Below are 16,833 nucleotides of genomic sequence, written 5' to 3'. Positions count from 1 at the left end.
CCCGCAACAGCCGACGCCGCGCGAGGTAGGTGGAAGTCTCGCGAGAGCACGGCCCGCGGGCGCCCGGTCCCTGGCGCAGGCCCCGCCCGTCGAGGCCCCGCCCCGTGCCCCGAGGCCCCTTGGTTCTGCGCGGGCCGGGTCCCCGGTTGGCACTTGTTCTGAGGGTCCGCGGCCCACGTAGGAGCACCTGCCTGCTGATACAGTGCAGTCAGTCTTCTTCAAGGAACTCTAAATGTTTTGTCCAAGAACTGCGAAGGCTGTCCACCGGGTGTGGTGGCATATGGCTGTAATCCCAGTACTTGGGAGGCTAAGGCAAAAGGATCGAAGGCTTTGGGCCAGCCCCAGCAATTTAGTGAGGTCCTCCTCAACTTAATGAGACCCTGTTTCAAAATAAAAAATAAAATGGGGCCGGGGATGTAGCTCAGTGATAGAAGCTCCTGGTTCACTTCACACACACACACACACACACACACACACACACACACACACACACACGGAAGGCAGGAGTGAAACAAGGACCTTCAAACTGCCAGGCTTGGCACTTCACACACACACACACACACACACACACACACACACACCGGAAGGCACACACACACACACACACACACACACACACACACACACACACACACACACGGAAGGCAGGAGTGAAACAAGGACCTTCAAACTGCCAGGCTTGGCGCAGGAGAATTGCTGCGTCTGCTCATGATGGTGCCCTGCAGTTCCTACTGCACTTGCAGGGCCTGGATTAATATGACAGTGTTAAAACCAGGTCCGCATCCGCCTTTTTTTTTTTTTTTTGATATATAAGCAACGCTTTTTTTTTTTTTAGCAACACTTTTTTTTAATGACAGTGATTATTTTTATTTTTGGTACTGGGGTTCCTGGAAGCCCTTCTACCTCCGGGCTACACTCCCAGACCTATTTTTATTTGGAAACGGTTTCCTAAGCCAGCGCAGGCGGCTGGCTTTGAACCTGCATGATCCTCCTGTCTCTGCCTCCCAAGCGCAGGGATTACAAGCATGCACCACCACGCCTGGCAATGACTGATTTATATGCCAAATTTTTCTATTCTTCCTCCTTATTCCTGCTGGCTGTATTTTTCATATATAGCACTGTTCTCCGAAGAATACCAAGCACAAACAAAAGAAATTAGAGGATGAAATAGTGGAGGTTTAAGAGATTAAGAGACCTGGCAGATAACTAGACGTCAGTTCAGCGTTTCACACCCTAAATTTGACATCTTAAATGGGCCAAAGCCTCAGTTCCAAACTTAGCAATGGAATTTTCTAAAACCCTACTAAAGCTGGATGATGTGATGCATGCCTGTAATCCCAGTACTTGAGAAGATAAAACTGGAGGATCCCAGGTTTGAAGTCAGCTTCAGCAATTTAGCAAGGGTCTGAGACTGAAAAATAAAAAATTAAATAGGGCAACGGGGTATAGCTTGGAGGCAATATACCCCTAGAATTCAATACCCAATACCACACAAAAAATGAAAAGCCACAATATGGTCCACAAGCTGTTTTCAGAATTTCATAAAGGAAGCCTAGTAAGCCAGGCCTGGTGGCGCACGCTTGTATCCCAGCATTTGGGAGGCTTAGACAAGAGGATCAGTTTGTGGGCAGCCTCAGCTGTACCAGTATTGGGAAGAGGCATCAAAATGTATTAATGTGCTCTTATTGGAAAACTGCTTTGGTAATTTCCAAAATGTAAAATCTAGTCAGAGATTAGGTGCTGTGCAAGTACTTAGGCAGGGAGGGGGCTGCCGCGATTACGATGCAGAGTTCCTCTCTGTCTTTGCCCTTCATTCTAATCACTAACCTATAGTAAAAGCCTTAGAGTCAACTGAAGCCACTAGCCCTAAAATCACAAAAGAGGCAGCCGGTGCCTCTGTTTACCTCCTCTCCTCTGGGATCCGGCTTGGGCATAGGAAAGGTAAACTTTGTGTGCGGCTTCAAAGCACCCTAGTTGATGAGCAACCAATACTGCCCAATACAATAGACCCGAGGGCCAGGTAGATTCTTGACCCTTACACTAAGGAAGTGCACTGTCTGGAGACAAAGAGGCACCACCTGGCTAAGGAATAAGTAACTAGCCCATTGCCTTGGTAACGCTGATGAGAATGATACCAATACAAAATCTATTTAAGGGCTGGAGTCCCCAAAAGGGGCCGGAGTTCCATTTTCGGGCTCCCCAGCATGCGGGTCAGCATGCTGCTTTTTCTCTTCTCTATTTCCTACTGATCTATTTCCTACTAATTTTGTAATAAAGGTTTGTTAAAACTGCACTGAGCTGCCCGTTAATTTTTCTATTCAATCAACCTTAGTTGAATAAGAAAAAGAACCCCACCATTTCAAACCATAACATCAGCTACTTAGGCCCTTTGTAACTCAGTGAGACCCTGTTTCAAAATAAAGTATACAAAATAGGGCTGAGGGTGTAGCTCGGAGGTAGGATGCCTCTGGGTTCAATCCCCAGTACAGAGAAAAAAAAAAAAAAAAAGAAAAAAAAAAAAGAAAAAGAAGGAAGCCTAATGGATACACATCTGTGATAGGGTTGCATAGTCCAGCCCATTGTTCATTGTTTCAAACCTACTCAGTTCTGAAAGATCAGTTATACTGATCAAAAGTTATGCAGGCTGTTAATTGTCTGTGGTTAAAAAAAAAGTATAAAAATGTGGTTGCTAAATAATATCTGAATATATGGAGGAAGAGGCAGAAAAGGATGAAAAAAAATATGGAAACCTAGAAACTGGATGTTTCAAAAAGCCACTTTGTCTATTTGCATGCCTTCCCTCTCCAATCTCCTAACATTACTTAAACAATCATCTCAGTATTTTAGCTCTAATGTTTTTAGTCTAGTAATGATTTTAGATTGGAGTAATAAAAATGATTCTGAACTTCACATCTCTCATCTATAATTTTTTTGTGTGGTACTGGGGATTTTACTTAAAGAAAAATTAGACATGCCTGTATTCTAGAATTCTGTCATTTTTCTGACTGTTTTTCAGAACTTTTTTTTTTTTTTTTTTTTTTCCGGTAGTGGGGATTGAACCCAGGGGTATTCTACCTCTGTGCTACACTCCCAGCCCTAATTTTTTAAAAAGTTATTTTGAAACGGTCTTGCAGAGGGTCTCACTAAGTAGCTGAGCTGGCTGCAAACTTACAATGCTTCTGTTTCAGCCTCCCAAGTACTAGGATTATAAGCGCTATGTCACCATGCCCGGCTTCTATAAAGGATATTTACAGAAGCACTCTTACACCAAGGGGATCCCATTTTAGGTGAGCCAGAGCACACCAATGTCATCACACCAAGGGCATCACATGTCCCGAGCCCTCATGAAGCCACCACTTGCAATCTCTGTGTTTTGGTGACCCCACTACTATGTCATGTGTCCCCGCCTAGCACCTTGCCCACCTTTTTAAGCCTGGATGGCCACTGGGCCAAGGTGGGAAATCCTTCATCGGGTCCTTGGAAATGCCGGGCATGCCTCCACTTCTCTGCATGGCACTGTTGTTGAACGCTCAAGGGCTTTCTCTACAACCCCACCAGACTTCACTTAAGCAGGAACTAGGAATTTGGTGTGTAAGAGGGGCTCACAGGTTTGCTGAATGTGTTTTCCTCACTTGAACCATCAAAATGCTCAAATGTTTTCCCCTCAAGTAATAGCCAATACTCATTTTTAAGACCCTCATAATTATTTACTTCTGTTATCAAAAGTAAGGTTCTAGCCGGACATGGTGGCACAGGTTTATAATCCTGTACTTGGGAGGCTGAGGGAGGAGGATCACAGGTTCATTCCCAGCCTCAGCTATTCAATGAGGCCCTCCGCAATTTAGCAAGACCCTATTTCAAAATAAAGAATAAAATGGGGTGTGGATATAGCTCAAGGGTAAAATACCCCTGGGTTCGATCCCCGGTACTGAAAAAAAGAGTTTCTGAACAACGGTTTCACAAAAACGACAGAATTCTAGAATACAGGAATGCCTGATTAAATTCTTTAAATAAAATCTTACAACACAAACTGCAAAATGTGGCAATGAAATACTTGTAAAACAGCTTATGAGTTTACAAAAAAAAGTTTAACACTAAGAAGCTCTAGCTTCCTATATAGTACCTAGGTTCAAAACATTTCAACCTATAGCCGGGCATGGTGGCGCACGCTTGTAATCCCTGCGCTTGGGAGGTGGAGACAGGAGGATCATTCAGGTTCAAAGCCAGCTGTGCTGGCTTAAGAGACGCTGTTTCCAAAAATAAAAAATTATAAAATAGGTCTGGGAGTGTAGCCCGGAGGTAGAAGGGCTTCCAGGAACCCCAGTACCACACACACACACACACAAAAAAAAAAAACCCTATAAACACAGAATAGTCTTCAAACAAAGAAGTGAAAATCTCCAAATGTCAGGATAAATCCCTTAATTTTCCTTTTGCCTAGCTGAACACTTCTGTCCATGAATAACTTCACAGTTGGCTAGAAGGATATCTTTTTAGGAAAATGAATCATTATGAGATGTTGGAGAAATGGGTAGCAGCAGATTACTTGGAAGCACAATAAAACATCCACTTCCTTACACTCTAAAAAGCTGCACATTGGTGCTAAGGCTGTTGACAATCCCTGAATTACAGCTTGGTCAGAAGTCAGCTTTTCTTTTAGATCTTAAAACACTGTCAATTCAGTACTGGCTCACTTCTAGAAACTCATTCAGAATCCTAAGAAATCATAACAGGTAATCAACAAAGAAACTAAATGGAAAAATGCCTGGGTCTGGCATGCAAAATAAATATGAAAAAACAGTATTTATGAGTAGAATACTTCCTTTCCAGTTAACTTTAAAATAATTATTTTAATGCCGGGCGTGGTGGCACACACTTGTAATCCTCGCGCTTGGGAGGTGGAGACAGGAGTATCGCACAGGTTCGAAGCCAGCCGCGCTGGCTTAAGAGACCCTGTTTCCAAATAAAAATATAAAATTGTTCTGGGAGTGTAGCCCGGAAGTAGAAGGGTTTCCAGGAACCCCAGTACCACCAATAATAATAATAATAATAATAATAATAATAATAATAATAATATTGTTATTTTGTTTTACTTTATTTTTGGTGGTACTGGGGATTGAACCCAGGGCATTCTACCTCTGAGCTATACCCCAGCCCTATTTTAATTTTGAAAGAGGATAACATTAAATTGTAGAGAACCTCACTAAATTGCTGAAGCTTGGCTGGGCGTGGTGGCGCAGTCTTGTAATCCCAGCGCTTGGGAGGCCAAGATAGGAGGATTGCACAGGTTCAAAGCCAGCCTCAGCTACTTAGTGAGGCTCTAAGCAATTTAGTGAAACCCTGTTTCCAAATAAAGTACAAAATAGGGCTGGGAGTATAGCCTGGAGCTAGAAAAGCCCCTGGGTTCCACCCCCAATACCAATAAATAAATAAATAAATTGCTGAAACTACTTTCAAATCTGTGATACTCCTGTCTCCACCTCCCAAGTACTAGAATTAGGAGCATGCACCACCACACCCGGCTTAAAATAATTATTTAAATTCAGATATTTGATTTTCTGGCCCCAGCTAAGGAGAGCAAAGGCTTAAAAATAAACGCATATGCTTGAGAGAAGAGACAGAAGCCATTACAAAAGAAACATGATTCAGAAACAATAGTCTGAACAGCCAAGGGAAACTCGTGGTTTGGAGTGCTTGCCCCAGGAAGCCAGCGCAGGAGCTGACACTAGTGGGTAATAAAGTTTTATAGAGTTAGCACATGGGGCCCTCAAACCATGATAGCTATCATTGTTCTGCTTGAGAAGGCAAAAATACACAAAATACATTTTAGATAGGTTAAGATAAAAAGTTTAGGTGTTTAAGAAAGCATTTCATTGGATAGGAAAATTCATCTCTAGACAATACTTTGTTAATTATAGTGTGAATCTCTTATAATTAAGAAAAATTAGGGCAGTATGTCCTCTGAGTTGGGACTAAACGAACTGGAGAGAAAGGATGTCAACAAGTGAAGCATTTAGCCATCCTGGTCAAAGTGATCACAAGATGGGCTGTGTTGCTGGTGCGGTAACCACCTGGGAATCACAGCAAGACTTCTTTACTCATTTCAGTGCAGAGGTAGAAAAATGTTTGAAGTTGTCTCATACCACTTTTTTAAAATAAAGTTTTTGACAAGAAAAAAAAATCCTAACATACGTTTTTATAGAATAAATCACTAGCCAAATGTGTGAGAACTTTTCTCATATGACCCCAGTCAATGGGCATTTCAATAGGTTCTGCCATAGCTGATTTCAGATACACCTATAAAACAGGAGTCTAGGTATGACGCATTAAAAATGGCTTACTGTGACCAATAATCACCTGCTTATTTCACATAGATCCCATTTTCAGTCTTAAGTGAGAAAAGTGCTGAAGATCCTAAAAATGACTAAATATGAAAAGGCCGAGAGCCTGTAACATTTACCAACAATTAAAAGGATGTCACAACTGTGTGTGTTGGTGCATGTTTGTAATTCCAGTACTTGGGAGGCTGAGACAGGATGATTGCAGGTTCAAATCCAGCCTCAACAACTTAGCAACGCCATCCCTATCTTAGAAATAAAACTGGGCTGGGGGTTTAGCTCGAAGGTAGAATGCCTCTGGGTTCAATCCCCAGTGACACACACACACACACACACACACACACACACACACACACAAGATGTCACCAAATGAGTCATTAAGAAAGTACTCTTTATCCTTTAGCCACCCAGAAGTAGAAATCAATGAAGACTTGGGCTTTGTGCCTTTTGGTCGATCTGGTGGGTCCCTGAGGAGCCCATGTGGAAGCTGCCTGTTCCTACCCAGATGCCCTGCCATTATGTATCAGGAAATTTAGAGACGTGACACTTTTTTTTTTTTAATATCCACACAATTAAGGAAGTTGCTGACAGATCACAGGCTGACCAGAGACAACAGAACAGTAATTCAATAACTACACAACAAGCTATACAGACTTTTGCAAAAACAGTTTGAATATCTACTATACAAATGGTTGACTATAACCTGACAAAACTAATCCCTCAGGAGAAGAAGCTGATTTCCAGACTTTCCACATTAAAATTCCCCAAATATACTTTTCAACACAAAATTACAAAGCACACAAACTAGAAAACATGGCTGACTCAAAGGGAAAAAAACTTGAAACTATCACTGGAAAGGCCAGATACTGGGATTACTAGTCAAAGGTGACAATCAATTACATTAATATGCTCAAAGGGCTAGAGGAAGCCACAGACAAAAACTCAAGGAGCCAGGAGAGTACTATCTGAACAAAATACAACACATCAGGAGAGAGAGAGATGCTACAAACCAACCAGGCAGAAGTTCTGGAACCGCAAAGTACAATAGCTCAAATGTGAAAAGTTACTGGAGGTGATGTGAGCAGACCTAAAGAACCACAGAAAAGAAGAATCTATGAACCTAAAGTAAGGCAACTGGAATTACCCCGTCTGCCTAGGGCCTTGAGTATGCTAGGAAAGTGCTCTACCTCTGAACTACACCCCCAGCTGAGGAAAAGAAATGAAGAGAAATGAACGAAACCTAAGGGACCTGAGGACACCGTCAAACTTACTAACACATGCAGCAGAGGAATCTCAGAAACAGAGAAAGGGCAGGAAAAGTACTTGAAGGAAAAATGGCTGAGAGGCATGGTGGTGCACACGTAAACTCAGCTACTTACAGAAACTACTCGCAAGTACTGAGAAGCTGAGACAATAGGAACTCGGGTTCAAGACCAGCCTCTGAATTCAATCCTCAGTATCTCCCTAAAATGGCTGAAGACTCCCCAAATATGATGAAACACATCCAGGAATCTCAATAAAATCCAAGCTGGATAAACTCACATCAAGAGTTCTATACTACAAACTGTATACGGTAGCATAGGATATAATACCAACTACTTACAAGACTGAGGAAAGAGGATCTCAAGTTTAAGGCTAGCCTCAAAAATTTAGCAACACCTTATCTCAAAATAAAGTAAAAGGGGCCAGGGGTGTAGATGAGAGGTAGAGCACTTGCATAGCATTCAGGACACCCTGGGTTCAATCTCCATTGCCACCAAAAAAAAAAAAAAAAAAAAAAGAGTTCCATATTGACATGTTAGTTGTCAAAACTAACACCAAATTAGTGAGAGCCTATAACATGTAAGGGATTGTCAGTCAGATTGAAAGCAAATTCCTCATCAAATGCCACATAAATCAGAAGATAGGGATGACATTTAAATTGCTGGGAGGGGCCGGGTGTGGTGATGCACTCTTGTAATCCCTGCGCTTGGGAGGCAGAGACAGGAGGATCCTGCAGGTTCGAAACCAGCCTTGCTGGTTTAAGAGACGCTGTTTCCAAATAAAATATAAAATAGGTCTGGGAGTATAGCCCGGAGGTAGCCCGGAGGTAGAAGCGTTTCATCCCCAGTATCACAAAAAAAATAAAAATAAAAATAAAAAAATTGCTGGGAGGGGGAAAAAAATCAACCAAGAATTCTATATCCAGCAATTCTATATCAAGAATGAAGGAGAATTAGGACATTCTCAGCTAAAGAGGAACTGAAGGGATTTGTTAATGGTCTATGTGCCCTACAAACACTGCAAAAGGAACTCCCACAGGCTGAATGAGAGTGTGCAGCAGTAACTGGAGGTGAACGGGTGCAACCTGAAATGAAAGGGCTATACAGGTAGATACAAAAAAGCGAGCATTTGTACACTTGGGGTTGTAAATCATCTTACTTTCCTATATTATGTAAAAGGCAGATGAATAAAACATTAATGATAAATGAGATCGGGAAGATTACTCTTAACTTTACAGAAATACAAAGCATTATAGCACGATGCTATGAACTGTGCCCAACAACTGAATACCCACATAGACGGCCTGACGACATGATAAAGACACAGACGCGCTCACTGGACAACCTTAGGAACCAGCCACCAAGGCCTCACAGCCAGGAAAAGCCCAGGTCCAGCTGGCCTTGCCAGTGGATTTTATTAAACATTTAACTTTGCCAGGAACTCAGGGGAGAGAATACTTAACTTGCTCTATGAGGTCTATATACCTTGTGCTATAGTCTGAATATGTGTTAGAAACTTAATCCCCAATGCAAGTGTTGGGAAATGGGGCCTTCTGCCTCATAAATGGATTGGGTCCCCGTGAAAAGGGTTTATGGGAGTGAGTTTACTCTCTTCACTGTTACCATGTGAAGACACAGCAAGAAGATGCTCGTCAGACACCAAATGCCAGCGCACCTTGGCCTTAAACTTCCAGCTTACAGAACTGGAATTTCTGTTCTTTATAAATTACCCAATTCTAGGTATTTTGTTATAGCAGCACAAAACAGACTCACACAAGACTGAAGCTAACTGAAGACACTGCAAGAAAACAACTAACCAATACTCCTATAAATGTAGATGTAAAGTCTTCAGCAACAAACTGATTTTGATAGCATTTTAGAAGGGTCACACACCATGACAAAAGGAGATTTATCCCAGGATTGTGGGGAGTTGGGAGGAAACTCAACATATGAAAATCAAACCATGCAATATACTACATTAATAGAGTGAAGAGAAAGAGAAGGAAAGAGAGAAGGAAGGAAAGAGAGAGAGAGAAAATAAGTAACCCAAAAGTGGCCCTCCTATATCGTTGTGGGCTGGGGTAATTAGCTCAAGTCCACCAGGGTCAAATTAAATTTCCACAAAGGAAACTGCTTTAGCTATAGCCCAAACAAGTATGTGTTTATAGCCATCAAAAGTGTGCCTGCTTTAAGTACCTTATAAGACTGCACCTAGCATAGATACAGCAAAGATGTTTGAATGCCAACATCCACAGGAGCATTACTCACAATAGCTAAAAGGTGGAAACAACTCAAGAGTCCATCAAGAGGTGAATGGGCAAATAACCGTGATCTCTCTGCTGGGCACAGCGGTGCCTGCTGTAACCCCAGGACTGAGGAGACAGGCAGGAGTGGAGGCCAGTGCCCAGTAACTCAGCAAGATCCTACATCAATATACAAAAATAAAGGGAGGCTAGCTCAGAGGTAGAAGGCCCTGGGTTGAATCACTCACACACACACACACACACACACACACACACACACACACACACACCACCTCAACCAGAAAAATGATCTCTATAACAGAATAGTATTCAGCTATAAAAAGGAGTAAGTTCTGATTTAATGCTATAATAAACTTTGAAAAGATTTTTCTAAGTAAAATAAACCATGCAAAACAGGACACATATTATATGAACCCATGTATGTAAAATATGTAGAACAGCTCAATTAATAAAGACAGAAAATAGATATTACTAGTGGCAGAGGGAAGAGTTGGAGAGTTACCACTTAAAAGGTACAATGTTTCTCTTTGGGGGGATTTAAAAGTTTTGGAAATGGTAGTGATGGTTGCAAAACATCATGAATTTAATTAATACCACTGAGCTGTGCTCTTACAAATGATTAAATGGCATTTAATATGCACATGTGTATTCACATACTTTCCATTAATAGAATTGGTCTTTTATAATAGTTAGGTTTATAGAAAAAATGAACAGCAAGCAGAGTTCTCATATACTACTTTTCTCTCTGCCTATAGCATTCTCTACTGTTAACATTTTTAGTGGTTCAATGTTACAATTGATGAACCAATATTGACCCACCATTACTAACTAAGGTCTATAATTTATGTCAAACATATTTTACTACAATAAAAAACAAACAGAAAAACAAATGGATGAGGCATGTGATGGGAGCTAAGTTGGAAAAGCTCCAAAGGCCAAGCTGAAAAAATCTAAGCTACAAAGTAAGTGACACTGTATAGTACAACTCAAAATATGAACAAGTACTAATGCATAAATGCTGATAAGTGAATTAATATCAAATGGAAAGAGAAAAGGCTCTTCAACAATGTGTGCCAATGTTGTCCTTATGGGGTGAAGCTGAACATGGAGAATGAAAGAGGAACGGGTAGAACAGAGTCTGGCAGAGGCCACTGTGACCAAGAGTCAGCTTGATTTATCCTGCCTTTTACCCAAACTCAACATCCTGGAACAATCAGGAGAAACACATCAAACAAACTCATATCAAAGGGCATTCTACAGATCATCTGACAACCACTCTTCCAAACTGTCATGTTTACGGAAAACAAGAAAAATATAAGAAACCACCACAAATCAGAGAACACAAGGGGAGTCTGATGACTAAGTGCAGCGTGGACCTGGGTGGGATACTAAAACAGTAAGAGGATCTGAGGGAAAACTGGGGTTCAATTAACAGTGACATACCACATCAGTCTCAAGGCCATAATATACGTCCCATGGCAACATTAAGATGGTGAGGGGATGAGGGATGGACACTGTCTGAAGGACCAACAGAAGCTCTCATCCATCTTGGCAAATTTTCTCTAAATTTAAAATTAGTCCAAAGCAGAAATTCTTTGATTAAGAAAAAGAGACAATGGATGGTTTACCTTCTTTATTCTGCTACATAAAACTACTTGTAGGTTCAGAGACTCAGAAAACATCTGTTGCAAAGGTGTGATATCCAGTCTCTCAAGGCAGGCCTCTGGTCCTAAACGTAGAAATGTAGTTAGGATTCATGTTAACAAATGGGAATTCTTAAGATGTGGCAAGAATGTAAGGGAGTACAACTTATGCTAGCAGGAGCTGGCGTGAGACCACTGTCTGCAGTCATGAACTGTGGTCTGACACAGATGTCTCTAACATCATGTCACTTTCATTCATTTCAATTTCAAACGTTTCTTCCAAAGAAGGCCTGGAATCTGGAGTTTTCCTGGCATTTTCCAGTGGTGTAAGCCCTGATTCTTCTTCATTCTGTTTTTCTGCTTCAAATTCTCTGAAATCCCACGGAGGTGAAATAATGTTTTTTAGTGTCTTCATTGTATGCACATCAAAGTCATAACATTTTAATTTGTCTTTAATGTCTGCTCCTAAAAAGAAATACCACAATTAGAATAAGTTCCATCATCTGTTATTTCCATCGATAAACACAGTGCTTCTATCACTTAAATCAAGCTACTTTAAGAGTATAATGGTTTCCATCATTGTCAAGGAAGGTGTTGGGAAGACTTCTGGAAGCACATCAGCTGTGATCCCCACAAGGCACCACAGCCACCAATTCCAAAGCCACTTAAACACTGATGAAGACCTCAAGCACTGCTCTCCCCCACGGTTAGAGGTGGCATTTGTGGTGTGCCTATTGGGCAGAATTTCCAATCTTATGATCATAGAAACTGCAGTAAGCAAAAAAAATTTTTTTTGTGTGTGTGTGGTATTGGGGGTGGAACCCAGGGGCTTTTCTACGTCTGGGCTATACTGCCAGACATATTTTATACTTTATTTGGAAACAGGGTCTCACTAAGTTGCTGAGAGCCTCACTAAGTAGCTGATGCTGGCTTCCAACTTGTGCAATCCTGTCTCAGCCTCCCAAGCGTGGGGATTACAAGCATGCACTACCACGCCCAGCTCACAAAATATGATTTCCTTATGTCAAAACTGTATTTGGACAGATCTGAGCAGAACCATTAAGATTCAATAATTTCTGACATAACTGATGATTTTACATACTTCAAACTAATAGCTTTCAGGATTAGCTATTTTGGCAGTTAATGACATATAAACCTTCTAAAAATAGAAATAGTAAGGAGGAAATAGTAACAGCGATCTCACTGAGAATACCTCCTGGAGCAGAGGGAACATGCCACGCATAGTGGCATCTCTAGCCCTTGCTTGCTTAGCTCCACATGAGCTTCCCACTTGAGCTTTCTGACTCCTCTGTGAGCAAATGAGCAAGCTGAAGCTCAGATCTGCCCCAAAGTCACAGGGGCTGCTAAGCAGCAGAACTAAGGCTTCTCTGACCCAGTCTTCAGGATACAGAGGTGTTTTTGAGCTTTCTTCAAGAACTGAGTTGTAAGATGAACAGCCAGTGTGCTTCCTTTTGTCTGCACAGCTGAATTATCGCACACACATCCACATAACTCCTGCAGGCAGAACCTGAAGCACTGCCCACTCACATGGTCACCCCATCCCTTCCTGCCTGCACGCCCTGCTTTCCAAGTCTGCAGTCATCAGCACTCTGGCTTCTCCATCACCACTAGTTTTATACTCATTACTAGTTTTTCTATAAGTGGTGTAATCAGTACACACTTCCTCTCTCCAGGTCGGAAATACATCCCAGTTGCTATAAGACTCAGTAATCTTTTAAATATGTGGTGTTCTGTTAAATGAATACACTACAATTTGTTTCTCCATTCTCCCACTGCTGGACACCTGGGTCATTTCCAGTTAGTTGCAAACATGAGCAAACTTGCAATAGACAATCTTAGGCCAAGAGGCACTTGTTTCTGTTGGGCTCACTCCTGATAGCAGAACTGCTGTCATTAGAACAATATGGTCGCCCACTATCCCAACACCTCACAATGAACCAAAGTTCCTGTGTCCTCACCCTTGGATAGCCCTGCCATGGAGACTCTGAGCCTAATATGTGGCTTCTTCTGAACCGAGTGTGATGAAGTGAAGTCACACAACTGCCCACTTTCAAGAGGTCTGAGAACTTTGGTTCTTTACTTTTAGATCCCTAACCCAACATATTATCAAGGCGCCTGGGATGAGAGCTGCAGAGAGGCCCAGCTGTTCCAGCTGAGCTTCTCCACTCACAGGTGAGACCACCCAGCCTCGTGTTCACAAAGAGAACTAGGTGAGGCCTGCAGAGCAGCACTCAGAATTCTAAAAGCAACGCATCACGGTGACTGAGGCCACCAAGCTTTAAAGCAGCTTTTACACAGCAATGGATTAAGTGGGAATTTCAACAGCTGTGCTGCAGCTTCCTAGAAGCTTTACTCATTTATGACCCTACCAATAATTCACAACATACAGAGGTCCAATTGTTCCACAATGCTTAATCTTGGCCACTCCAGAGGGTAGGCAGCCATTCCTCACCATGACGTCAATTTGCTCCCTAGAGTGGCATTGTTTAGTGTGGTCATGTTCTCCCTAACTTCCTAGGTGCTGACTTTTGTCATGATCCTCGAGTGTTTGTCCATTTCTGGTTTAACCTATTCTTACTGACATGCAGGACTCTGCATGCTCTAGACCTGAGTTCTTTGATGTGTACATATATTGTGAATCACTCCTTCCGGTCAACGGCATGCCCTCTACTCTCTCTCTCTCTCTTTTTTTTGCGGGTCTGGGGATGGAACCCAGCGGCATTCAACCTCCAAGCTACACCACCCTATTTTTTATTCTTTATTTTGAAACAGGGTCTCACTAAGTTGCAGAGGGCCTCACTATGTAGTAGCTGAGGCTGTCTGCAAACCGCGATCCTCCGGTCTTGGCCTCCTGCCCTCTACTCTCTTAATGGTGATTTTAATTAAAAGAAGTTCTTCATTTTATTAAAGCCCATCTTATTTTTATCTTTTTTCTTCTATTGGAGTTTCACATTCTGTAAAATCCTTGCCTGCCCCAAGGTCCAGTTCTCAAGATTGAACCTTAATGTGCGCACTGAAAGGAGTATCCACATATACCAATTCTATTCAAACATATCCTATTACTAGCTTATCATTACAAAAATAATTTAATGAATTACATACCACTGTTCAGGCAAGGCAAGCCAACCTAATGTTCCACTGAAATGTAAAAATTAGTATTATGCTGTACCTTTCTTTCATCATAAAGTAGAGACCAGAACCCTTCAGGGATGTAACTCAGAAGAAGAAATGCCCATGGGTTCAAGCCCCAGTACTACAAAAAAGAAAAAAAGAGTCCAGAGCCCTCCATTTGTTTATTAGAAAACCTAAGATTTCTTCTCCCACTGTGCAGTTCAATCAACTTCTCTAACACCATACTTCACTTGAACAGTGCTCCACGTATAGCCCGCAGTCAGCTCGAAACTGAAAACTGATGAGTCATTAAAGCCCTCTACAGTGTTCTAACAAATAAATGGAGTTTCTTAATATTAATGTAGTTAGAACAGAAAAAAGATAAACTTACAACCTTGGATGAGAATTCAGAAAATCAACCAGAGATGCACAAGTCTAAACAATGGAATATAATGCCAATCAGAGTGATTACAATCTTACCAATATAAGCTTCAGAATCACCAATGTACATTTCAATGCAATGACCAAGCATTGTAACAGAAAATGTGTCATCTCGCCTAAGACCAAGGGCCTGCCAAAAAAGATTGAGTACAGATATTAAAATATAATCATTTGTCATTTAAAAATATATTCACATTGATTCCCTTCAAAATATCCCAGGGCCGGAGTGGCAGGGTATTGATGGAAACAGCTACGAGGTGGGCAGGTGCTACAGTCTGACAAGGGCCAGAGGGTCATAGAGGTTCACCACCATTGTGTTCTTATGCTTGAACCCTACCTCATGATTAGAAAACTGTTTGGCACTAATTAGCTAATAATCAAACATACACATCTGGAACACTATATAAGACCAGAAAACCTGCCTAGTCCAAGCTTCTAATTTTTTTTGTTTTGTTTTGACCCTGAGGATTGGACCCAGGAGATTCCTACCTTCAAACTATCCTCCAACCCAGCCCTTTCATTTTTTAGTTTGAAACAAGATCTCACTAGGTTGTTGAGGGTTTCCCTAAATTGCTGAAGCTGGCCGCAAACCTGTGATCCTCCCAAGTACTGGGATTATAGGTACGTGCCACCATACTCTGACTAGCTCAATACTCCAGGGCCCTGGAAATGTTGCCTAACCTTGAAAAGCAGTTATGAACCTGTCACTGATGAATTTGTCTTTGAAATAATGTACTGTCTCACATTTTCTCTCTCTCCAAATAGTAGTAGTTCATTGATTGTAAGGCCCATGCTTCCTAAAATTCTGCCATTTCTGAACCTGAGATGTCTTATTACTGGTGTCTTTTCAGTCCTGCTGGTCCCAAGCCACAGCTGTGGTGTGGCTGTTCTGCTCACGCCATGTGAACTTGGTGGTCATTTGAGACCAAAGATCATGCAAAGAACATGTAGAGATGATACTTGAGTGGAGGTCTGATGAAAAGCCTTCTTCTGCTGTCTGAGAGGGCCTGAGAGAAAACAGGAACAGGCACATGCCACCACGAAAGCAGCATTTAGGGAAAGTGAGTACTGACCACTTGAGTTGGAATCTTTTATCTCATTGTTTTATGTTTGCATTAAGAATGAGCTCTAATAAAAATCTATTTCTAATGCTGGGCGTGGTGGCGCACACTTGTAATCCCAGTACTTGGGAGGCTGAGACAGGAGGATCACAGGTTTGTGGACAGCCTCAGCTACTTAGTGAGGCCCTCTACAACTCAGTGAGACCCTGTTTCCAAATAAAGAATAAAAATAGGGCTGGGGGTTTAGCTTGGAGGTAGAATGCTACTGGATTCAATCTTCGGTATTAAAAAAATATCATCTATGTCTAAATATGTTCAGAAGGGTATTTCCTTTAAGCACAAAAAAGTTAAATGATAGAAAATTTATGTTTAAGTTTAATTGCCAGTGCTTTTCTCTTTTGGTTGCCATGCTCATTCAGGGGACCTTAGCTATGAGTAAGGTACATGAGTTCCTTGTGATAAGTGCACAGGCTGTTTCTGTTCCTCTACTGACATGACCTACGGGAATAAATCGTATTGATGGGGGCGGCAAAGACTATGAGCTCCCAGGGTCATCACTGTGAGCAGACATGTCTGCACTACCTGCCTAGATGGGATGCCCAGACTGACCCTGGCCTCACTGCACTTTAGACCAGTCTCACATCTGTCTTGAATGTGGTGAATACTGCACAGTGTGTTTTATTCTCTACTAA

At 41.8% G+C, this 16,833-nt stretch overlaps 1 protein-coding gene across 1 annotated transcript in view; it reads right to left on the bottom strand.

Annotated features, from left to right (window-relative positions):
- Positions 1 to 11,712: 11,712 nt before the first annotated feature.
- The window catches only part of CDC16 (cell division cycle 16), a gene marked incomplete at both ends in the record, with an annotated part of 34,394 nt that continues 29,273 nt past the window's right edge, over positions 11,713 to 16,833 (bottom strand). The window contains 2 exons of the mRNA XM_080689906.1: positions 11,713 to 11,972; positions 15,120 to 15,210. Of these exons, the coding sequence (XP_080546032.1) occupies positions 11,713 to 11,972; positions 15,120 to 15,210 (351 nt within the window). The remainder of the gene's footprint in view (positions 11,973 to 15,119; positions 15,211 to 16,833) is intronic.

Source organism: Muscardinus avellanarius, assembly GCF_963383645.1.
Source record: "Muscardinus avellanarius genome assembly, chromosome: 2".
Taxonomy (NCBI): domain Eukaryota; kingdom Metazoa; phylum Chordata; class Mammalia; order Rodentia; family Gliridae; genus Muscardinus; species Muscardinus avellanarius.
Note: the sequence above shows the minus strand (reverse complement) of the source record. Positions and strands in the feature narration are given on the sequence as shown.